Source organism: Urocitellus parryii, chromosome 2 (assembly GCF_045843805.1).
Source record: "Urocitellus parryii isolate mUroPar1 chromosome 2, mUroPar1.hap1, whole genome shotgun sequence".
NCBI classification, from domain to species: Eukaryota; Metazoa; Chordata; class Mammalia; order Rodentia; family Sciuridae; genus Urocitellus; species Urocitellus parryii.
In genome coordinates, this window is record NC_135532.1 from 215,202,019 (window position 1) to 215,227,567 (window position 25,549).

At 47.2% G+C, this 25,549-nt stretch overlaps 1 protein-coding gene across 1 annotated transcript; it reads left to right on the forward strand.

Moving 5' to 3' along the window:
- Positions 1 to 8,772: 8,772 nt before the first annotated feature.
- Mrap (melanocortin 2 receptor accessory protein) lies at positions 8,773 to 25,490 on the forward strand. The gene is made up of 3 exons (XM_026393586.2): positions 8,773 to 8,967; positions 22,434 to 22,533; positions 24,956 to 25,490. The coding sequence occupies exons 1-3, from the start codon at positions 8,862 to 8,864 to the stop codon at positions 25,074 to 25,076; spliced, it is 327 nt and encodes a 108-aa protein (XP_026249371.1). The 5' UTR covers positions 8,773 to 8,861; the 3' UTR covers positions 25,077 to 25,490.
- Positions 25,491 to 25,549: the final 59 nt, after the last annotated feature.

Genomic DNA, 25,549 nt, shown 5'->3' on the forward strand with positions numbered 1-25,549 from the left:
GTCCTTGATTTAGTCCAGGGCAAGTAGAATAAGTTCTAAATATAGAGAGGAAGCAAATGTCAAGTCAGGTTCCATTTTTATTCCACCCTTGGGTCTTTCCTGTTCATCCATCAGTTACTCAGACGACCTGATTCAAATCTCATTTCTGGCTTGGTTCAGAAGCCTTGGTGTAAATAACAAACAAATTCTAGTCCAACTCAATGTCAAGTGCTAGCGTTGGAGTGGGGAGTACTTATAACCAGGGAAGAGAAGCCATGGGAAAAAGGAAGACAAACCAGATGAGATTTTGACAATTTTGCCAGAAGAATTATGGATTCTTAAAAGTGCTCTGACGATTGAGGAAAATTAGAAATTAATGGCTGCTGATTACAGTCCCAGAGTAGATTTCGATGGCGTGGACTTCCTTACACTTACACACGAGAATGACAATAAGGTGTGATTGCAGGTTGCTGGCATCAGACAGCTGGCTCTTGAGTACGTGGAGAATTGGTTGCAGCTGCATTGGAGAACCATCCGATCCAACTTTGTCTACTAGAGATATGTCTAGAAGGCAGATGGCACCAGAGGCTGCCTTCCCTGACCAGCTGGCGCCAAGAGACTGCCATACTGTGTGCTCAACCCCCAGAGACCTTACGCCACCATGACAGCCCTCCCTAACAGGATAAAATGCATTGTGGGAAAGTGGGGTTAGGTATTTATATCTGTGTTCCAGGAACGAAACAATAACTTACAGGAATATGCTTCTCCTTCTTAAAAATTCTTGAAGGCAGGATGTTCTTTAAATAGTTTCCCTTTCCTATTTAATATGTGGAATCACAGCCATAACGTGGTTTTTAGCAAAATCACGTATTTGAGCTGAGAAAAAGACACGTCTCACTCTAGAGATGGAAAAGCTGAGGTCCAGGGGATTCAGGAGTCACAGATGTCATTCGAAGCAGAGATTTGTGCACATCTGGGCTGACGTTTGTCAAGCACATTCCTCTTCTTCTAAGAAAACTGCTCCTTCTCCCCTCAACTCCAACAGCGTGGCTGGAGTGGGGCTCACGTCCTCAAAGCTTACCTTATTCCCACTCCATTCTAGAGGCGGGTTGTGCCCTAACCCCAATGGTCAGTCGTAGCCACCAACTTGAACGTGGACACAGTGACTGATGCAAAGTGAGCAGGTCACCAAACTAGCACCAAATCTGTGCCCACCCCTGGACTTGCCAGGTCCTCTGCTCACCTTTCCTCTTGATTCATGATCCAGCACTGTCCCATGTGAAGTGGTGACTCAGCCTGCCATGACATTGACATTCAGAGAGAAGCAAGATGCAAGGTGGAGACCCAGAGTCATTGCAATATCCATTTCCCACCGCTCACGCCCCAGCTGCCCAGGCCACCTGCACAGCCTATCCCCATCAAACCCCGCTGGGTTTAAGCTAGTTCAAATCGGGGTTCTCTCACTAAACACAGATTGCAGTATGGAACTGGAATCTCCAGATCCCAAGTACAGTGATCGCACCCCTAGATCAAATTGCTGAACTTTAATATCGTACATTTGATGATGGCCTTGTCATTTTCAAACCATAGTCTTTCGAGAGTGTTGACTTTGAGGAGTTGCAATATCACGTTAGGGAAGAGGACACTTCCAATATAAAATTCTTAAGTCAGACTCTCACTTTCTTCCAAGCTTTCTTGGAAGAAAGAAGGAAAACTCCCAAGTTTTCTCCTAGTTCCTTTCATTTTTCTGGGTATCAGAGGAAAGTCTCAAATAGGGAATGATGGTTTTTGACACCTGTGCCAAACACAAACATTCCTGTTCACTAAAAGGTTGTTCTCCAAACAGACTGATGAAAGGTGGGCATCATGACGGCAGAGTCCAGAACAACACCAGAGGTCCTTAAGTGTGACAAATTCAGTCTTCTTAAAGAGATTTGAGGAAATATCGTATCCTCAAAGATGCAAGGTGGAGACCCAAAATCATTGCAATATCCATTTGCCACCACTGAAGAATTGAAAGATGAAGAAACTTGCAGAAAATAGAACTAAACAACTAAGAATTATAAAAAAGCAGGAGAGAAGAGTCATAAGCGTTCAGGCATTCAGTTCAGAAGTCCAACATCTGAAACAATAGAATAGAATTCCTTTCTTTCTTTTTTTTTGTGGGGGGGGTATCAGAGAGTGAACCCGAGAGCCCTTAACCACTGAGCCACATCCCCAGCTCTTTAAAAAAAAATTTTTTTTTAAACAGGTGTCACTAAGTTGCTTGGGGCTTCACTAAGTTGCTGAGGCTGGCTTTGAACTCAAGATCTTCCTGCCTCAGCCTCCTGAGCTGCTGGGATTACAGGCATACTCCACTACACCCAGCGATCCAATACAATTTCCCAGAGCTAAAATATACAAATCTTCAAACTGAAAGAGTAAACTAATTGACTACAGCAAATGAATGAAATAAATTCACATCATGATTTAGCATTCTAAAATATCATTGTAAGATTTCGGAGCCTTAAGAGAAGATTTGTTGCATTGAGAATAGGGTTTTAGGTTTTGGAAAAAAAAAAGTGATATGGCTAAGATTTGGTTAAATAAAAACTCTAAGCTGATTTTGAAGTGGAAATATGAGAATGAACTTGTATTTTTAACTTAAAAAATAAATGTTTCCTAGCTCTCTAGTGGAACAGACCTAAACATTGTAGCCATCCCAGTAACAATAAGCAACCCCAGCACCCAAACAGTGATGATTAAATCCCTTTCTCACTAAGAAAAATGGTGGATTCCTTGAGAAATGACCAAATCCAAGGTTTAGGGCAAGAAATGTATACAATAAGGCTGAAACTTCCTGTCATTCCAGAAAGCAAGGCAGTTATTTTTTAAAATAACCAAATAAAACAAACTACTAACGGAATAACATGAAGAGGCACTTTGCATATCATCAAGGAATTCAAACACAAAATGTGTTCAAATCCACAAATTCATAACAATGTTTTATAGCCATTCACTGTTCACCTTTGGAGGATCTAGAAAACAGTCATTTCTCTAAAACCTTTCAAAAAAAAATAACAGCATCTATAAACTGGAACTTCGCTCTGATCCACACAGCTGAATTCAAGAAACCAGCAAGAGGCGATGGGGGATTAAGAAAAACACACACAGAGATATTGAGGAAAAGCTGGGATCATGTGGAACACACACTCTAGGAGAAACAGTGTCTGAAGAGCTGGCCCAGCAAGTTTACTTATATAGGGACCCATGATCAAGAAGTTAAGGACTATAGAGGCATTGTTCTTTGTGCACTGGAAAGTGACAGGGCTAGAAACGTTCTTGTAGCTATTTCACTGTTGCAATGCTTGGGGCTTCCTGTGGCACCCAGGAAACCCATTGTCCAAAGTTTCTACTAAGCAGGCTTGAAGGTTACAGCATAGGTCAAACATTGTAGTTATCTTGCTATGCTCAGATTCCTCTATCCCTGGGACCTGGCATTTGAATTCAAAGCTATGAGCTAAAGAATTCTATGGCAAGCACAGAATTCTCCTGTTTAACAGAAGTCACCATCTACTGGGCAGTTTTCAATCAGTGGCTGCCCAGAGAAATATCCAGGAGTGGTGTCACCTCTGTCCAGGTGCCAGTTCAAAGCAATGATTCATTCACCTCTCCTGACAGACCTTGGATAATAAAATAGTTCATGAGGAAGTATTTGTTTTTTTTTTTTTTTGCAAAGATTGCAGCTAATAAATAAAGAAGGGATGGTAGAATAAGATTACTATCTTTACAATCAATGGATTAAATGATCTCAGCAATGATCATCACTTTTTAAGACACAATTTAAAAAAAGAAAACAACCAGACATCTTGTGTCTTCCAAGGAATGGACACCACACCAATTAGACTCTTCTTGATCAAACAAGGGTTCACTTTTAGCCTGACTTCATTTTTCAGGAAATACAGGGATGGGAAAACAGGACTAACACTACTGTGATATCAATTGTCAAACTCTTCAGGAAAAATAACCCATTTCTTCAATAACAAATAGATGCCAATTCAATGAAAGAATAAAAACAAGTTTTCCCCCAAAGATCATGAAGAAGACAAGGATGTCCCCTCCCACCACTTCTTTTCTACAGTGTACTGGAGGTCATAGCCAATGCAGTAAGATAAGAAAAGGAAATCAAAGGTAAACTGAATAAGAGGGAAGAAATAAATCTAAACCAATTAACAAAAACACTTCTAGAACCAATAGACAATTTTAGCAAGGTTACAGATATAGGAATAATATGAAAGTCAATTTTCTACTTACAGGCAATGAATAAGTAGAATTTGAAATTAAAAATAGATTGCCATTTCTGTTAGCATCCCACCAAATGAAATACTTAGAGCACTTGGGTGGACCATGGGGAATTTTAGGGCTGTCAGACTTTTCTCACTATTATATAATGGTGGATACATATTATCATTCTTTTGTCTAAACCCACAGAATAAGCTACTCTAAGAGTGAACCCTAATGTAAATTATAGTGTTTGAATAATAATGATTGGTCAATGTAATCTCATCAGTTGTAAAAAAAAAGTGTGTGTGTGTATAACAATAATATATATTCCTATTTTTTCATTTTTATATATTATATATAGTTATTAGGATGTTCTTATTCATTTATTGAACCCAGTTGTTCCAGATTTGGCTGCTATGATCACTTTCATTTTGGTGTTGGACCTCAGTCAAGGAAATGAGCATTTTTTTTCTGTGTTGGGGAGGGAACCTGGGGCCTTGCCTCCGCTAGGCGAGTTCTCTCCCACTGGGCCACTTCCCCAGCCCCCAAGTGAAGTTCAGCAAGCAGACTTTGGGGTTTGCCTTTCTATGGCTCCTTTTCCTCCAGCATGCCCTGCACCTCCACTTTCCACCTACTCTGCTGCCCCCTCTCCCAGGTCCCCTGACTCCTCAAGCCTCGATCGAGGAATGCACTCCCAAGTGAAGTTCAGCAAGCAGACTTTGGGGTTTGCCTTTCTATGGCTCCTTTTCCTCCAGCATGCCCTGCACCTCCACTTTCCACCTACTCTGCTGCCCCCTCTCCCAGGTCCCCTGACTCCTCAAGCCTCGATCGAGGAATGCACTCAGGGAAACGCTCCACAGATACAAAGCTCACCCGATGCGGTTCCCAGGCTCAGTGTGGCCCTCCCTTCAGTTTCCATCACTCTTGGCGTCACTCCTCAGTGTCCCCATATCATAGCGTGTCCACTTTTGCAGTTGTTATCTGCAGGCTGGTTTTTTGACTGTATACTATTTCACAACATTGCACACTGCTTGATTGGATTCTAATTTTGTGATTTTATATATAAATAACTTGGGATGGTTGACGTAGCATTCTTTGCAGCCTTATGGTTTTTACAACCAAGGATTTTGTTTTTAAATCCCATGGAAAGTTTTTAATTGGATGGATACTATCAACAGATTCTGATATTACAGCTACCAGGCAGAGCACGATCTTTGTCTTCAAACACTTTAAAAAACAGAAAACTGAAGGGTTCCAAAGTGAGTTAAAAAAACATCATAGGAACTTACCAAAATAGGTAAAGTTAAAAAGACTAAAAATAATAAATTTGATGAAGATGTAAAGCAACAGAAATTTTCATGTTTTATTGGTTACCTCTTACTGAGTGAGAAATCACCCCCATTTAGCTCTAAATCTCACAGTCCTGTGGATTAGCAATGCAGTTGGGCTCAGCTGGGTGTCTCTGGGCTGGGACTGGGTAACTCATGGCTCTGTACCAGTTGCATGTTAGCTAGGCAGCTCTGCTCCTGGCTGCTGACCGCACAGCTGTCCCTGATCATCCAGAAGGCCAGCTCCTGTTTACGCACATAGTAACCGGGCAGGAGATGGAAAGTGTGGAAGACCTTTTAAGACCTTGGCCTAGAACTTACATGACTTCTTCCTCCCCTGTCCCCCTGTTCTGTGATTCAAACTGAGGATCTCGTGCATGCTGGGCAAGTGCTCTCCCACTGAGCTGTATCCCCAGCGAACAGAACTTCATAATATTTGTATGAGTCAAAGCCAACACAAGTCCAAGTCCAACCCATGGGCAAGAGGTGCAGAAACACTCTTCATTGTTTTCTGAGGATATGGAAAGTCAGGATGAGGGGGGTGCGTACGTGGTGAAAGGTTGGAACCCTCTTTGTAAAACACCATACAGAGTGCTTTAATTTGGATGTTGAGTTCCCCCCAGAGGCTCATGTGTTAAAGGCGTGGTCCTCAGTATGGTGCTGTTGAGGGTGGGGAAACCTTTAAGAGATGATGGAGCCTGTCATTGAGGTCATTGAGGGGGGGAGTGTCCTAAAGGGGATCATAGAGCCCTGACCATTCCTCTTCCTCTCTTTCACCTCCTGGCCCTAAGGGCAGCAGCTTTGCTCAGCTCTCTGCTCCCACCATGATGTGGTGGCACAGGTCTTAACCAACCATGGACTGACACCTCTAAAACAAACCTTTTCTCTAAGGACGTTGATCGTATCAGGTAGTTGTGACAGTACTGTCATGGTTTGGGCTGGGAATGTTCGTCAAGAGCTCATGTGCTCATGTGTTGAAGCCTGGTCCCAATACAGCAACGTACAGAGGCGTCTTTGGGGCAGTGACTGGATCCTGAGGGTTCTATCCTCACCTGTGGTTAATCCATCTGATGGATTGACAACGTGAAAGGACCGCTGAGAGGAGTGGGAACCACAGGCAGGGGGGCGTGGTTGGAGGAAGTAGGTCTCCGAGGGAACGCCCTTGGGACTGCATCTTGTCCTGGGACCCTCTTTCTTCTCTCCCTCTCCCCCACCCCTCTCCTTCCAGCTGCCATGTGCTGAGCAGCTGTCCTGCACCATTCCCTTCTGCCATGATGTCCTGCCTCACCCTAGTCCAAAGCAGTGGAGCAGCTGACCCTGGACTGAGACCCTCTGAAACCATGAGCCCAACAGTCTTCCCTCCTTTAAGTCACGTGTGTCAGGTCTGTTGGTGACAGCAACGGGAAGCTGACTAACAGGGACAGAAAGCTGACTGACAGAAACAGTGGCTTGCAAGACAGCTACATCTTCCAACCAGTTGTTAACCAATCATTCACTTTTCTCAAACATCCTCATGTTCGACATCCACCCTGTCATGGATTCCCAAATCCTGCCCAAAGACAATTCCGACAAATTTTGTGTAAAGGCCTTAATTGGCTTTATTTGTTGCTCTAGAATTAGGCACACTCATTCGGTACAGCAAGAGTTCTGATGAGCTGAGCAGTCCTGGCTTTATACACAGGGTGGGGTTGGAGGGAACAGAAGCATCCCCAGTGGACTGATTCTTTCACGGTGACTTTCTTGTAAGATGGAAGACAGGGAGAAAGAACAACGGAAAATCTCTTCCATTTAGCTGTTCCTTAGTATCTAGTATTCTTTTATGATACACAGGTAAACTTGTAAGTAACCCATTTTCCAAAGTTTTATCTGAGCCAGACAAGGCGTGATGGCAGAATCACAGTGGAGGGGGTGCTGTGGGGATTGCTGATGTGTATCTGGGGGTTCAGAAGAACAGTGACTATCTGGGACTTTGGTGTTTCATGGGACTGGGCCTCTACCCTGGAGGTGGGGGGTGTCTCTGACATCTCTGGGCTTGTAAGTCAGATGCATCTATCAACCTGCACCAAAACTGAACTGAACTGAAACTTGGGAATTACTTGGGGTGAAAGGAACTCACCCCAGAAAACCAACCCAGACATCAGAAGCGCACAGAGCAGAGGAAACAGGAGTTTTCTTTGACTTTTTCAAGGGATTTTTCCTCTGTTGGCTCTGGGAAGCCAAGAGCTCACTCCTCTCCTCCCATCAGCTGAGGGATGCCGCAGACAGAGCAGCCTGATCAGACCAGCAGAGCTGCGGTTAACTGGGTGGACGGTCCACACTCTCAATGCCCAGCTTAACTCTGGCAGTGTAGACCTGAATCCACAACCCCAGACAGCGGGGAGATCACAGGAAAGGTCCCATAAAACTGAACTCTGACGTCCTGATTCCCAAAAGCAACGTTCTGGGGCTCCTCTCACACTTCGGCCTTCTCATTCCAACACACAGAGTGTTCCCCTTAGTACCGTCTAAGGGTCTTCGACGAGCGAAGGAATCACTTTAGAGGGCGGCTCTCCAGAAACTCAGAACTCATCCCAGTGTGTTGGCCAAGAGCTGAGTCCTGGGCGGTTTTTGTCCATATGAACAGCCTCTTCACTTGGGACAAATGCAGCCGGCTGGTTGGTTCCTGGGGGTTTAGGAGAAGCAGAGAGCTGCACTCTGCTATTTTGGTTTTAAGGGATCGGTGATACGTGTGCAAGGAACGTGTTCAGGGCTGGCATCTCTCAACTCCTGCTCTCAGACACCGAATCCAAGCCAGGGACTTGCTGATTGCTTAATAGCACCAAGAGCTCTCCATGCCCGTCAAGGGCACGGCCAGGCTTCCGTTACTGGCTTTATTAACTTTTCAATTACTGAAGGTAAAAAGTGATTGTCCTCTCCAGCCCCTTGGGCATCTTCTCTTTGGAGAGGCCCCAGCGTCAGTCTTCTGCCCAGCTCCCCTGCTTCTGCTGTGGGGCCATCTAGAGCTGCACTGGAAATCTGATCTCCGGCTGTTCTGCTCTGCTTGCTTTGGAGCTGTATCAGGAGGGGGCAGGAGGGAGGCCCTGCTTGTAGGCTGAACATGTCAGGCACACCCCCCTGACCTTTCCTCCAGCACAGCGGCTCTGATAAGTGGGCAGGCCTTGTGCCTGGAGACCCACAGACACACTTGGATGATTCCTACAGAAATCAGTTAAGCAATCTCCTTCCAGAGGCCCAGAGCCCCATTCTGGATGTGAGCCACTGGACGGACGCTGCCTCGCCAGTGCCACAATCATGGCCAACGGGACAAACACATCCTCCCCGTACTACAGCTATGAATACTACCTGGACTACCTGGACCTCATTCCTGTAGACGAGAAGAAGCTGAAAGCCAACAAACGTGAGTCGAAACTGGGAAAGGAGGCCAGGCAGAGGCTGGGGGTCCACTGGGAACTCCTGCCTTTTTTCTTCTTATTTACTCTAGAAGATGTCAGGGTAAGCTGCAGTGGGAGTCAGATTGCGTTTGTAATCTTCTGTAACAAGTTTGTGTGTTGATTTGCCGCAAAATTAAGAGTATTCCTTTTGTGTGGGGGAAGGGGCGGTACCAGGGATTGAACTCAGGGGCCCTTGACCACTGAGCCCCAGCCCCAGCCCTATTTTGTATTTTATTTAGAGACAGGGTCTCACTAAGTTGCTTAGCACCTCACTTTTGCCGAAGCTGGCTTTGAACTCTCAGTCCTCCTGCCTCCCCTCAGCCTCCCGAGCTGCTGAGATTGCAGGTATGCGCCACCGCACACAGCCACAATATTCTGTTAAGACAGATTTCTTGATCAAGTTTCATTTGTCTGGGGTTCTAATAATCTCAGTGAGTTTCTTCAAATTGCAGCTTGCTTTTTCCATTGTCTGTTTAGATTTGGGAGAGGTCTCCTCTCTACCTCTAAGATATATGATGTAATTCCTAGGGAAATGCAAACTGGTATATAATCTTCAGGGTCTCAGGGGGGATAAACGTGAGTTCACATTCTTTGCTTTTCTCCTGGGTAACTTGGCACTTTTTGGGCAATCTGATCTGTCCAGCTACTCCATCAAGATAACAAAGTCAGCCAAGGAAATGAGAATAAGAAACAAAACCCAGGGACAGGGAGTCCACAGAAGGAAACCTGTCCCCGGCCTATCCAGTCAGAAACCTCGGGTTCCTTGGCTGTTTCCCACAGTACAATCCCGTGGTATCTGTCTCAAGAAGTAAATTAAGTCACCAAGCTTATAGGAAAGCCAAGCAAATTCAACTCCAAAGAATCTTTCTTAAAACAGTTCTCTTCAGAAGTCTCAGTTTCTTAGATCAGTTCCAGCTTGACTAGAGGCTCACAGAGGCAAACCCCTAGGATGGAGGAGAGCTTTGAACCCACAGAGACGTGCTCCTCTAGGAACTTTGACTCCTGTGTAGGTCTCCGGTGCCTCAGTCTTGGTGTCTTATCTGAACTTAATTTCTATTTTTTTTTTCCTAAAAAAAAAAATGATGGGTTAGACAAAAATACCTCCCACAAGAATGCTTAAACCCTGAGTAGGTCATCGTTGCATTTTGTCCTGGGGCCCAGGCCAGCAGACGGAAGTCCCCAGAAGGGGGTCACCTGGTCTCCAGGCCAGTTAGCTGGGATCTGCATCTTAGCCCCTGGCCAGCTGCGTGGCCTTGGGCGGGAACATGACTAAGGCTGGCCAGATTCAAGAGGAGAGAATTAGGTTCCATCTGTCAAGGGAAGAAGTGTTGAAATTCTGAGACAGTCTCTAATTCCCTTGGGGTGGGGAGACAATGGGATAGGGCAGGTTTCCAACTCTCTCTGTAACGTTTTAATTCTGGGTTGTTTTTTTTTTTTTTTTTTTTTAAGCATCTGGATCAAATATGGCAACGTGTTAAAGGGATACCTAGATGTTGTCATTTTCTTCTATATTTTGTCTATGTCTGAAATATTGTATTATTCAATTTTTTGAGATATATTTTTCAAGGTTAATAGGCTCTTAGTAAAAGATTCATACAATAAAACACTTCACCCCAACATTGAGGGGGAAAAAAAAACAATGTTAACATTTCCATGCCAACTAGGGTATGTCTGTGTCCCTGTCCCCATGTGAACATGTATACACACACACTCGTCGCTCACACACTCGCTCACACACTCACACACTCGCTCGCTCACACACTCCTGCTCCCCACACTGTGTCTAATAGCTTCGTTCCAGACGCTCCTGAGGGAAAGCCCAGGACTTCCCCGCATCAGCCCTCTCCTCCCAGAGCCTGGTCTGGGACTGCATCAGGCAGGGGCCCCCGTGCACGGGCAAGGGCCGTCCTTGCCCTCAGCTGGGGAGGACAGGACCTTGAGTTTGCAGAAAGCTATGCTGTCTGCTAGTGACGACAGCTTTATGCTCTGGGTGGTTTGAAAGAGTTTCAAATATTTTGATGCAGTCCATTTTGACAGAAACCATTTTCCTTTGGGTGGGGGGTGTTCAGGGATTGAACTCAGGGGCACTCAACCACTGAGCCACCTCCCCAGCCCTATTTTGTACTTTATTTAGAGACAGCGTCTCACTGAGTTGCTTAGCACCTCGCTTTTGCCGAGGCTGGCTTTGAACTCACAATCCTCCTGCCTCAGCCTCCCGAGCCTCTGGGCCTGAGACCCTCTTCTTGACTGAGGGATAATGTGAGACTTATCACCCAACTACTCGGGAGTCCAGCTCAGCAGCAGCAGGTATGCTCACATTGGTGCACACCGTGGCCGCTGACCATCTCCAGAAAGCCATCCTTTCCCAAATGGAAACTTGGTACCTGTTAAACCTCCCCTGTCCCTGGCCACTGCCACCCTGCTTTTGTCCCTGTGGATTTGACCATGCCAGGGACCTGTTGTGACTTACTGTTTGTGCACCTCTGACTCACATTGATGCCCCACTCCCCAGTGCAGTGGGATTTGGAGTCAGTGTCCTTGGGAGTGATTAGATCATGAAGTGGAGCTCTCAAGAGGGGACTAGTGTCCTTGTAAAAGACCAGGGGGAGCTCTCTCTCTCTCTCCTTCTGCCCCCTCCCACACTACGGGGGAACGTAACCAGAAGAGTCCTTACCAGGCACTGTCCACATTGATCTTGGACTTCCCACCTTCTGGAACTATGAGAAGTGAATCTCTATTAGTTAAGCCACCCAGAGTCCACCCTCACCGAGTCAGGCCCTGAGAGTGGAGACAGAGGCCATTGTCCTTGGCGATTGGCTTTTCTCACCTGGCGTAATCCACGGTAACAAGGACCGCCCTCGCGGCAGGCCATGTTTCTGGTTTGTAGAGGCCTGTATCAAGGAAAGACATTTTGAAAATAAACCACTTGCAGCAGTCACCACCACAAACGTCACCTTGGGCTCAGTAGTGTGTGGACACCAGACACACCCCACAGCAGGGTGCTGAAAGCAGGCTGGCTGGTCCTCAGCGGGGACTCTTCGTGGTGGCAGAGGGGTTGGGGAATCCCCTGACCACAGGAACAGCAGCCACAGAGACTTGGCCACCAGAGTGATGAACTGGCACAGGAGCCGGGTGGACCCCTCTGGCCGGCTCATCAGCTGTCCTGCCCCCACAGTCCACCTGCTGGAGCCTCCTCCCCCAGCGCCTTTCCTCCTCAGCCTTGTCCACATGTACAGCACCCGGCCCCTTTGCCCTCTGGCCACCAGCCAGTCCCTCCACCCTGGTTGCCAAACGCTGCCCCCTCCCCAGCTCTCCTTCTCTGGGTCCCTGCAGTCAGGCTGGGCACCATCTTCGTCGTCGTCGTCTTCTGGAATGGTCTCTTCAGAAAACGCCAATCCGCAACTCTCACAGGCTGTGTCCCTGTCCCCACCCGGGCCTGTGACTCTCGTCTTCATTTCCATCTCCATCTTCTCTCCTCGGTTGTTGGGGTCCAAAGGCTTGGGTGCTCCCCAGATCCACATGTTCAAACCCCACCCCCAACAGGATGTGATGGCGTCAGGAGGCAGGGCCTTTGGAAGGTGACTAGGTTATGAGGCAGGGGACGCTGTCCCCCACACCCGCCTCCTCCAGCCACACCCTGCCCACCTCCAGTTGCCACTCACTGGATCCCATGAGGGATCGAGGCTCTCACAACCCGATCCCTTCACTCCAAACCTCCTTGTCCTGACTCACACATGAGCTTTTGGGGGACACCTCACATCCAAGCCCTACAGCCCCCCAGTGGGTGCATGTTGGTGTAGAAGCGCAAACAGACCCACCGGCCCGCTGGCCCTCGAACGTACGCTGGGCTGCCCCTGTCGTACCACAGCAGGATCCTCCTCCCGGGCACCTGGGCACCTGGAAACCGTCTCCTCATTCTCCTCTTTCTCTCCAAGCTGCCCAACACCATCAGGGCTGCCACGAACCTGCGTCTTAGAGAAGGTTAGAAAATGCCCTGACTCTGGGCACCTAGCTGATCACAGCCACCCAGCTGGTGGCCCTCAAGCACGGCGGGCCCAGGTCCTCTGTGTCACTCTATAGGCTCAGCTGTGGCCCTCGGCCTTTCCCGTCTCTGCCTTCCCCAGGGAGGGAGCCTAAGTCCCCTCTTACTTGGGGCGTTCCCTCTGAAACTGGGTCTTACAACTTTAGTTTTCCATTCTCTCCCATGAAACCCACCTCCTCCCCACACCAGAAACACACTGCAGTTTTTCCTACCTTTTTACCTTTGTTCACGTTTAATTCAACCATCAAAAAAATATCTGCTAGACACTGCACTGGGAGCTGGTGGTACAAGAGAAAAATAAATGCATGCCCTGGATTTTTTCATTAGCTTAATTTCGTTACTCTCACTTACTTTTTGATTACGTATTTCCACGTAGATCATCATTACATTCTTCTGCCAAATGCTTCATTAGGAAACCATAAGAAAATAATACTAGTACACCTGCAGCATTTCTGTGATTATTTCTTAGAGTCACTTACTACTCAGCTGTTACAGTTTGGATCTTGAATGTCACCCAAAGGCCCATGTGTTGAAGGCTTAGTATCCAGTCTGCGGCGTTAGTGGGAGGTGGTAGAATCGTTAGGAATTGGGGTCTAGTGGAAGAAAGTTAGGTTACTGGGGACATACTCTTGAAAGAGAGACTGGGAGCCTGGCCCCTTTCTGTCTTTATCTTTGCTTCTCAGCTGTTCCATCATGTGTTCCTGCCACACTGCACTGTGCTGCCACAGGCCTACAGCAACAGGGCCAAGCAACCAAATATTAAAACGTCTGAAATTGTCAGCTAATACAAACCTTTTCTCTTTTTAAGTTGATTATCTCAGGTATTTTGTCACAATAATGGAAAGCTGACTAACACATCAGTCTAGATTCAACTTTCCCCATATGTGCTTATGAGCTATTTTTGACCAATCCACATGGATGGATAGCATCTGGTTGTTATGTTCCTTGAGTCTTTTTTTATTCTAGAGGAGGCCTTTTTTGTAAAGGTCACTGATTTGATGGAGGTATCAAAAAGGCTACTCTGTATTTATCTTCATCATTCCAGCCAAGAGGGAGATACCATTAATAATCTACTATTCCATTAATGGTGTTGCACTGGAGATTTGTAAAGATTGTCTATGGAGCACAGAGAAGGATTCCCACAAGGGGAAGTCAGAGGTCTGGGGATTGATGGTCCCAAGGGCAAAAGTTATCTTCCTAGAGAAGGTGAGTCCCACAGGATCAACAAGGATGTGCCTGAATTTAAGATAAAGGGCTTTTCCAGGGTTGAGAACAGTTACACTCCCATGGACAAAGTAGGTGTGTCCAGGAGGATGACGTGTGATTTCTTTTTATATGACAGAGTTGAGAGCTATAGGCCACACGGGGGCTGGATGTCACGGGCCAGTCTCAAAGGACTTCCCATCAGCCATAGGTGTCATCTAACACTGTAGACAGGGAAGGGACAAGACCCAGTTGGCTTGCTATACATATTCCTCTGGTGAAAATAGAAAGTTTGATGGTGGATAACACCTGGGCAGGTGACGTAGTGGGGCTGGAAATTTAAAGTTGGTAATAGTCTTGCCTTGGGAGCTGACTGTCAGGAAGCAGAGGCCACCTTACGTCAGTATGCTACGGTGTTCTGAATTGGAAATGAACAGAGGGGAACCAGGGTCCAGAGAGGTGCAGCCAGGTACAGAGTGGAACTTAAAGCCCAGGTTCCAAAGCCTCCAGGACTCTCCCCACGACACTTGGAGTGAGAGTGGCAAATTCTCAACAGACTCCATGCTCCAGGGAATAGGAACCCGGCCCACATCTGGAGCGAGGCCCAATACATATAAAGCATGCAATAAATCTTTGTTGGATAAATAGAAATGCGTGTGTAGCAGGCGGCTCCTTTATGTGGTCTTAACTTTCACGATGGATGTCTGTGTCAATCGTTGACCTACTGCTTCTCAGCTCTGAATACTGGGGAGAGGTACATGGCTGATTGACACAGAAAATATGCCCCTGTGACAAACGACAGGATTCCTTTAAGCACCTCTCCTTAAAGGAAGCACAAGGTGCTCTTTCACAGGCCCAGGATCCGGAGGGGCAGTGCGGAGGGCAGGGCTGGGGCAGGAGTCAGCAGGGTGGGCAGGAATATGTCTGGTGAAACCACTGGCCGGACCCTGGGCCCCTGACATCTTGCAGCCTCAGTGTGGCAATAACCACTGTGCGGCCCTCTCAATGTGGGAAGCACAGCCCTGTGTGGCCCCCGCAGAGCCACCTGTGGTCTGCCATGCACCATCAGACAGACGCCCGCTGAACACCCAGCCCCCCCCCCGCCCGCCCCCGCTCACTGTCACTCGAGAAGGTTGACTTTGTGGATCCCTCAGTTCCAGCCTAGCTCAGGCCTGGCAAAGCCAACCAACATCTCTGGTATCTGGTGGCCAAACTACACCTTCTCTGAAGAGGTCTGAAGCCCTCCAAGGTTTGTCTCACATAGAATCTCATCATCTATGTGTTTTGTACTCTTTTTTTTTTCTTTTTTGCCCTATGCATCAGTCATCTTCATGTAACTATAACAAAATACCTGAAGCAATTAACTTATAAAGAGAAAAACTTTATTAGGTTCACAATTTTGGATGGTTTCATCCAAGATCAGGTGGCACCATTGCTTTGGGCCTCTGGTGAGGGAGCACCTGGTATGACAACCACTTACATACCACGAGCCAGGAAACAGAGAGAGAGAGGAAGGGGTCAGAGTCCCACAGCCCTCTAGGGAATGTCCACAGTAACCTAAGGACCTCTCACTAGGCCCCACCTCCTACAGGCCCGCGGCACCTCCTAAGAGCACCACCCTGCGGACCAACATTTTAATGGGTGGGCCTTTGGGAGACACTACCCATATTCAAACCATAACAATACCGTGTTTTAAAGCACAAAAGCTTTGTAAATGGCTTCATGGTGTTCTCCAAGTTTGGATATATAGGGTGTTTGTAGGATTTTCCTATTAAAACCATTCGTCCCGAGGAGGGAAAACTTCTACCATTGTTGGGTATCAGTGACGATGTCCTATAAACTTCTGTTCTCGGTATTTGAATTCCAGTAAGTTTACTAAAAATACAGAACTGGACATCTTTATCATCCATACTCTGTGGTACCTCTGTCCCTGTGTCACTTTTATTTTCCCAAATGATCAGCAAAAGCTGAATCAGGCAGTCTCGGGAAGGGACCAGGCTTCCCTATCCTTTGATGGTTTCAGAGGTAGGGTCAGGTGCACCCAGGCAGGGGGCGTCACAGAGAGCAGGTGACTCTCCTGCTGATACATTCAACTTTCTCTCACTTGGGTCTCCTCCCAGACTCAGAAAGCCAGGCACCCCAGTTCTGCCGGCTTCTCTGTAGCAGGCACATCAAAGACAGGAAGAAGCTGGGAAAGGAGTCCAGACCCAGGAGGGCCTCAAGGTGGGGACCAAGAGGCAAAGCTCTGGCTCAGATCTTCTTATGAAAGGCCACCTGGGTCAACTGGCAGACCAGGCTGGGTTCGACTCTTGCACTGAACAGAGAAGGAAACAAAATAGAGGAAAAATACCCAGGGCTCATGAGACAAGCAGGAAGGATTTTGAGATTTTTGTGATCATGCCCATACACTGGAATATACCCCATCATGGTTGGGACGTATAAAAAACAGGCTTGGGCCAACCAGGGCTGGGTCCAAGGCCACGGCTGACCTTTCCCAGGGAAGGCTCAAAACCTGGTGTGATTCACAGGCACTTTCAGCCTTGTGATTTTCGACATGGCTTCTGGTTGTTTTGTGGAGACAAAAAGGGTCTCCCCAGCTCTTAACAAGGTGGAACACACAGATTCGATTCCTGAGACCTGCCTGAATTGACGAATTGTATGTTTGACTGCCTGGGCCGCTAAGCTTCGAGGAAAACCGATCCCATATTCCAGTTTCATGGTGAGAAAACAGATTTTTCTAACAAGATGAGCCTCCAGCTCCCGGTCTAAAGCCCCCTTGGAGAGAGCAGTGAGATGGCTGGGCTCCCCTGAGGAGTGTGGCTGTGCTGCTGGGCTCTCTACCTCTTGGGTCCGTCCATAGGGTGCTTCTCTTTAATTACGGGTTAGGAGGGATGTGTTGATGCGCTGCCTCTGGCAGCTTAGTAATGTGGCCTGCTCATCTGCTACTCCAAGAGCTGGGAGCAGCAGAAGAAAAACACAGCAATAATCACTCTCTTCTGAACACAAAGAGTCTCTTCTGAGTGCAAAGAATTCAATGAACAGACGGAACCAAGTACTGCCTACAACCTTCCTGGCATTCAGAGTGATGTTTCAGGGCCCGGCTTTACCATGGCCTCAGTCTCTTCAGCCAATGGTGCATCCCCTGTGCACGGGTGACACAGTAGTGATTTTCAACCCAAGAAGACCCAAGTTTTTGCTGGGCGCAATGGCGCCCACCTGTAATCCCAGAGGCTTGGAGGAGAGAATCCTGAGTTCAATGCCAGCCTCAGCAATGGCAAGGCACTATGCAACTCTGTGAGACCCTGTCTCCAAATAAAATACAAAATAGGGCTGGGGATTTGGCTCAGTGGTTGAGTGCCCCTGAGTTCAATCCCCGGTACTCTCTACCCCTGGAAAAATTGGGAAAAAATAAAAGAGAGAGAGAGAGAGACCCAAGTTTTTAGTTCTGCAAATATTTCAGTGAAACTAATGCAAGTTCATTAAAATGGAAATGGTTGGAAATCAATCTAAAGCTTATATATCCTTTACATATATGTGTGTGTGTGTGTGTGTGTGTGTGTGTGTGTGTGTGTGTATTTGGGGGGGGTACCAGAGATTGAACTTGGTGGTACTCGGCCACAGAGCCACATCCCCAGCCCAATTTTGTATTTTATTTAGAGACAGCGTCTCACTGAGGTGCTTAGTGCCCCACCGTTGCTGAGGCTGGCTTTGAACTTGAGATCCTCCTGCCTCAGCCTCCTGAGTCTCTGGGATTACAGGTGTGCACCACTGCACCTAGCCCTTTATATGTTTTTCACATAGAAGAAAATATATATTTTCAAACACTATAATCACTCATCTATTACATTCCTCAAAAGAATAGAAAACCCTAAAATCATAATATGTATTTCAAAGGGACCATAAGTAGTATATTTATTGATCAATTTAAGATTTTTATAGGTGTCCTATACATAGGGCAGCAGGATATACTGACTTAAAGAGATACCAGAATGTTTACCTCTGAATAAATTTGTGTTGAAGTGCCCTCTAGGAGGAGGTGCAGCTGCTGAATGATTCTGTTATTGCTCAAAACTTTCTTTTAACCCTTTTTTATGGAACTTACAGCACATTCCATGAAATAACGATGGTGGTAAATTTTTTATATCTTTTGAGGATGGATTGCTTCCTGGAAAGAGTTTAGATATACTCAAAAGTAAATCAGATAAATGAAATGGGTAATTAAGCTGATTGATGTTTCTAGGAGTCAAAATGCAATAAGATCTCATAATGTAGCAAATTGTGTATTTGTGTTTGTGTGTGTGTGTGGGTGTGGGTGTGTGTGCGCAGTGATCTACAAACGAGCCCTTGAAAGTAATCTCAACAGAGGAGTCCTATAAATGCTTGATCAATAGATGAATTTTAGGAAAATTTCTCTCTATGGTAGAGGGAGGGTGCCTATTTTGAAGGTCAGCCTTCACTTGGGATTTCGGTCCTGGAGTTACCAACTCCATTTTTTCACTGACTTGGAAAAGGACGTTGATGATGGCTGGCAGAGTGGCAGATGAAACAGAAGTTGATTTCTCTCTTATGTAAAAGAGAGACTGGGTTGGTGAATGAACTCCATGAAATCCTTGGGAACCAGCTTCTCCCCAGCTCATTACTCTGCCATCCAAGGCACATCCCTCAGGTCCCAAGACAAGCTCCTACTCACATCCACGATAAGTAGCAAAATGGCACAGAGGAATAAGAAAGGACACAAGGGACCGAAGTCTAGCAGTCTCTGGAGGAAGACTCCAGTAGGGTTCCTCTCACGTCTCCTTGGCCATAACCTTATCGATGGTCCTGTCTGGTTGAAAAGGAGGCTGTGAGATGTGGTCTCGCCCCAGGCAGCCATGTGCCCAGTGGAAAGCAAGGGTCCATCCCAATGGCGGCACACAGAAGCAGACAGCAGGATCAACAGCCATCAGTCTGGGCCATAATTACTATGGCTCATACCTTACACTTTAGTGAGCTTGAAGGAAGCAGCACTATCACTTGTGGCAAAATCCTCTGAATGGAAACAATAATTTTAGTTCTATTTATAAATCATTTCACATCATTGAACAAGAAACTGCGCCACATGCATTATATACACACATCACTCTGTTTAATCCTCCTAACACCTAATCTGATAGGTACTGTCATCCCACCTTCCAAGTGAACAGATTCAGAGATGGGAAAATCTCAGGTTTCCTGAGGCGACACAGCTAGGGAATGGCCCTCAGAATTGGAACTCAAAGTTCCACCCCTCCAAAGGGGCTTTTGTCACACCATCATTCCCCCAGGAAGAGAAAGATCTTGAAGTGGATCTCCTAGGCCTCCAGGACCCAAATGTTAGTAGCTAAAGCTGAGATTGAGTGGTTTCATGCAACAAAACTGAAGTGCCCACCGAGTAGGAAACTCAATGGGAGTCATTTGTTAGGACCAAGTTCCGAGGAGAAATCCCTCAAGGCGAAGCAAATGGAAGCCAGGCCATGTCACCCAGAGCCTTTTCTTGTCACTCCACTGTTGATGTCTAATGCTTCTCATTCCACCAGTGTTTACCAGGAGACCAAGGAGGGAAAAGAAAAGGGGGGAGAGGGGAGGGAGGAAAGGAGAAGAGGATGGGGGGAGAGAGAGAAGGAGAAACGGAGAGGGACGAACAAGAGGGGACCGGGAGGAGGCGAGGACAGGAGGGGAGGAGAGAGAGAAAGTTTTCCATAAATGGGCCAGTTTCACCATCAAGCCAGCCTGGGACTCCTTGTGAAAACAACCCGTGGATGTTAGAACCCTCCCCAAACTGGGAAGTGACAGTTTTTGCTCTTGGAACAAAATGTTCTCTCCCAGCACTTGGAGAAAAAGGGCTTGCATTTTTTTATTTTGGTTGCCTTTTTTCAAAAGAACACGATGAAAACAAATTTAGTACAGAAAATAAGGAGTGGCTACTGATCATCTTTCGGTGTGGCAAAAATGTAAATCTCACTTCTCTGAGCACACTGTGCTTTGAGAGGTGAAGCCTCATTTCCCCCCAGTATCTGGGGATAGTGACAAGAACTGAGGCAGATGAGGGTGAGCCTGAGAAGGGCGCGCTCGGCTGTTGACATCTGTTTCCTAAGAGTCCTGGCAGAACTCATCTGGGGGTGAACGACCTCAAATCCTGCATTGCTTTGATGGAGGAGAAAAAAGCATTAGTGTCTGCAGAAATCTAAAATATCCTTACTGAATACAATCTCAAGCCAAATTTTCAGAAAAAAAAAACATGCACTTTTGTACTTGGAAAGCTATGAAGTACATGGCAGCTCTCTGGGAATGGAGAATAATGCCCGGTGAGCTGGCAAGTCCTCGAGCTCTGGACACGTGGTGTCATTTCTACTTTCCAGGAGTCCAGGGGTCCCCCAAGCAGCTTAATGTTCTTGGGTGCCACCATGGGCTTCTCAGCTCAAGGAGAGATAGGAAAGACGAGAGAGCCAGCCTGGTGTTTGGCATCTGTCCTTTCTTGGAGTGTAGACCCCGAGTGCTGATGTCACCAGCCAGCGGGCTCCTGATTCCTATTGTGAGTGCGGCAGCTTTTCATGAGACCTTTTTTGTTGTTGTGTCGTTCTTTTGGTAACAGGGATTGAACCCAGGGGTGCTCAGCCACGGAGCCAGCCCTGTTTTGTATTTTATTTAGAGACAGAGTCTCGCTGAGTTTCTTGGGGCCTGGCAGAGTTGCTGCGGCTGGCTTTGAACTCGCGATTCTCCTGTCTCAGCCTCCTGAGCTGCTGGAATTACAGGTATGCACCCATTAGACCATTTTCAAAGTTAATGGTTAGGGTCCAGGATCACTCATAATTACAAGTCCTCCATTTCTCCCTCTACCTTCTGAGTTGTGGAGGGCAGAGATGACCCCCTGTACTCAGGTATGCCGCCCCACCCCCTGTATTGGAGGGTTCTACATGCATAGATTCAACCAATCAAGACTGAAAATGCTTGAAAAAAAATCCCTTCTCTATTAAAAATGTGCAGACTTTCCTCTTGTGCTTATTACCAGCACAATATAATTGTTTATGTATAATTTATGATATAAATTTATTATATAGTAATATATATTTACTACATAATTACTAAATGCTATTATAGGATTAACATTGTACTGGGTATTGTAAGTAATCTGGAGATGATTCAAAGTGGATAGCATGACGTGGGTTGGTTATATACAAATACTGTGCTACTTTAGATAAAGGACTTGGGCATCCGAGGATTTCAGTATCTACAGGGGGTCTGAAACCAGTCCCCCATGCATTTCAAGGAATGGTGATTCCATCCGTCACACCCAGAGCTCCACCTCCATGTCTGTTTGGCTCACAAATTTCTAACACTCCATTCATTCCTTCAGTTGCTTGTTCTTGCTCCCATTCATTTGTTCACCCATTAAATAATCATCCAGGGGGGGAAAAAACCCACCCTACTGGTAGCAAACGGCTCCCCAGCAACTTACACCATCTTCTGGACCTGGAGCTCCAGAGAAAGGCACCACCTGCCCCGCCAGGTCCTGCCGGGTCTAGAAGAGTTAGGCCTGTTTCTGGGTTTCCCTTTGCTGGAGCATAGTGGCTGCAAAAGGGTTTCTTCTCCCTACACTGCCCAGAGGTGAGCTTTTCCACCTGAAAAAGGAGACCACTTTCCTAGTCCCTGACCTGGGCAGGTTGCCCAGGGAAGGCCTCAGTTGACCACCTCAGAGCACCAAGGCCTTGGCTCTCCATGGACACCACAGCCCAGGGCACATCATCCTCTATGTCTCTGCTCCCCATGAGGCTGGTCACCAAGGCCGTGGAGCTGCCCACAGCCCTTTCTTCTCCCTTCCCAGGGAGAGAAGGAAGAAAAACCAATCCTTGAGGACCGCTCCTCTGAGTACCAATATCTAAGAAGCAGATCTAGAGGGTGCCACAGGATTGTATGAACTGTTTTCCTTCCACAATCAGCTAATTACCCAGTGGTTAGTTGCCCTGGAAAAAAAAAATACCTACTTCCCTGCTTTACTGTTCTTTCCCAAGGTCTTTACTGGAAAACCTTCCGTAGGCCAGTGGCTGAGAGGTGAGAATAGAGAACAGTTCCACTCAGGGCCATAGTGCGGTACCTGGACTCCCTGTTTCCCCTCGCTGTTGGTTATGGTTGATGGCAAACTGACCTCAAGAACATCCTGTTCCTCTTGCAGATGCTATTGTCATCGCCTTTTGGGTGAGCCTGGCTGCGTTTGTGGTGCTCCTCTTCCTCATTCTGCTCTACATGTCCTGGTCGGGGTCCTCACAGATGAGGTAAGTGGGAGGGGGAGGGCATTCTGGGAACTCAGACGCTAAAGAGCAATGGCATAGAATATTGATGCAGCAGAAGAGGAACAGAGGGCCGAGTCCAACCACAACATGACGGACAGTTGTGCACCACATAACAAGGTGTTCTTCAACAAAGAACGGTGGTGGCTCCAGGAGAGTATATCTCCTGGTTATCTGGTAGACAGTCTAGTGTGTGTTGAGTACTCTCTGAGGTTTGCATGACAATAAAACCGCCTAATGACCCACTTCTCCAAATGTGTCCCCATGGTTAAGCAACTTGACTATGCCTTAAAGACATCTAAGTAAAAGAAGGCAGACACAAAAGATGACGTATTGTGTGACTCCATTTATGTGAAATGTCCAGAATAGGCAAAATCCATAGAGATAGAAAGCAAATTGGTGGTTGTCTAGGGCTGGAGAAGGCAGGGGAAGCGGGGGACTGCTTATGGGTTCCTTTGTGGGGGATGATAAAACTGTTCTAAAATTAGATTATGGCCACAGATGCACAACCGTGAATTATACATTTAAGTGGGTGAACTTTACCACATGTGAAATATATCTCAATTCAGTTTAAAAAGGTAACAAAATGATACCATGTGCCCCGTAAGTGTTGCCAACCAGATCCACAGGAAAATGCAACCTTCGATGAGGCACTGTGAGTACTATCTCCTATTGAATCCCGTATGTGTGCCTCAGTGTTGGTTGCATTGGAGACAAAATCTAGGAGCTTCAAGCAGTAATTGGAACCCAGCTCATCTGAATCTTGCCTCATGCTAGTCAATTGGCCTGCAGGCTGATGGGATCAGGGTGGGCAATGGACCCAGTGAAAGCCCATCTAGAAGCTGGCCGGTGGCTGCGTGGCCTGTCTGATGCCCAGTTTCAGATTTGGAATCAGGAACCCAAGAGATGGACTAGGTACGATGGCTGCGGCACTGAGTGGTCCAGTTGGACGACTGGGCTGTGCACCTCTGTGGACCATGACAGCCATATGGGTAGTCCTTGAGGAGAAAGGCCACTCAAATCTCCAGGAGCTAGCCAGCAGAGACGGGCAGAGCTGCTGCCGAGATAGGAAGAGAGGAGGGGTCTTGGTGCCCCTAAAAGAACCAACCCCTACACCTGATGGGGTCCCAGGTCAGCTCCTATGAGGAACCTGTGGACTGATGCATTGTAAAGGGGCCTCTGATTCTCTCCCGCCCCTCATTTTACCTCCCACCCTGCCCTCGGATGCTAATTCACCCCGTCTACACTCACCAGGTCATTTCTGGCTGGGAGGCAGGGACTAGTTGTGTGTGTGTGTGGTGCTGGGGATTGAACCCAAGACCTTGTGCATGTGGAGCAAGCACCCTACCAATTGAACTACACCACCAGCCAAGGGACCAGCTTTTGAGCAGTGAAGAAATTCCTTCTTTTCTTTCAAAATTTAGAACTCATATTACACTTAAGCATATTTTACCCTGAGACACTTGGGGATAAACTAAGGAAATCACTTTTCTTTTCTGCTCCTCTGAGGTGTCTTGCAGCAAGCCCTCCCTATGCCTAGGACACTTTGCAAGGATTGCCTGTAATCCTCCTGGTGGAAAGTCCCCTGGTCTGGGGGGCACACCGGGGCCTCTACAGAGCCCAGTGCCAGTGGACAGCACAGTCTTTGGGCTACAGTTTTACAGGGGCGAATTCATGTTGTTCAGCCCTCACGGCACCATGTAACAGACACAGAATACCCAGGGCAGCAAAGACGATCCTTAGTAAGATTTAGGAGTGAGAGGAGTCACTCTTTCCATGTAGAAGAAAGGAATAAAGGAAGAGAGAGAGGAAGAAATGAAAGGCTGCCTTATGCTGAGGTTTCTGAAATGAGGGGCCTCTGCCTCCATGGGCTCCTGTCCTGTGTTCTTCATCTAAGTGAACATAATAGCACATTGAAACTTGACCTCTAGCTTAGACAGCGGCCCCCACATTTCTCACTTCACCCTGATGATACCTGTAGGGCACCTACTAGCCCATTTTGTGGAAGAAACCCAAGCCAGGTGGGAAGTGGTGGCTGGGGCACCTGCCAGGCAGCGCATCCACTGCCCCTACACCTCTGGGCAGAATACAGGGAGGATGGACTTCTTATCTCAGATACAAGTTGGCTTGGGTATGGATCTAAGCAGAGCTTATTCATACCAGTGGCTGAATGGAAGGTGAATCTGCTCTAGGCCCCTGGAAATGAGAACAAGAGGAAGTAACCTTGAGGGAGAGACTGAGGCCTCCTTCCTGACAAAGCACTTCCTGTGTTCAGTGACCCCTCCCCTGCTCCATGGGCCTTCCCTATGGCCCTGGGCAGGCACGATGACGGGCGACGGGAAGGCAGCACAGGTGAGAAATGCTTTCAGCCAGCTCCATTGATGTCTCCCATTTGCTCTGTCCACAGGACCGGCCCCCAGCATCACCAAATGTGCCCATGGAATCACAGCCTCAACCTCCCCTCCTGCCTCAGGAGGGCCTCCCACGGGGCAGTAGAGACACCAGGAAGCAGTGCTGAGGCTGAGTAGTGGCTACAGCATGAGAGTCCCCCTGCCTCACCCCCGTGGTTCCCACAGATCTCCTCTGGGAACAGGACCTGGATGGGTGTCCCCATGACATCAGGATCAAGCACAGTGAGCCTGGAGACAGAACCTCTCAATTAACCACAGTCATGGCCGAGTGAACTGGTAATGCTGAACCAACTGGACACACACGTTGCCTTTTCAAAGCTTGTTTACGTGTAGCAGAAAGTGATCAGTTCAACGACTCTATCAGGAGGCACATCATGAGCATCTGTCAAAGACTTGCATATGGCTCCTCTGGCATAGAGAAGTCATCACAGACATGGCTGATTTTATTTACCATTCTTAATCTGCTCACTTCTTACTTTGGCTTTAAGAGGAGTAGGAAAATAAAATATGCATGAATTAAAAGTCCTTACTGACCCCTACCACTGTGCCAGCCCCTCTGTGAATACTGCCTGCGTGCACTTGATCCAGCT

Excerpts from the sequence above, each read along its gene's own strand:
- Mrap (XM_026393586.2), top strand. The coding sequence starts at position 8,862 with ATGGCCAACGGGACAAACACATCCTCCCCGTACTACAGCTATGAATAC. Across the intron at positions 8,968-22,433 it reads GAAGCTGAAAGCCAACAAAC|ATGCTATTGTCATCGCCTTT; the intron begins GTGAGTCGAAAC and ends TTCCTCTTGCAG. Across the intron at positions 22,534-24,955 it reads TCGGGGTCCTCACAGATGAG|GACCGGCCCCCAGCATCACC; the intron begins GTAAGTGGGAGG and ends CTCTGTCCACAG.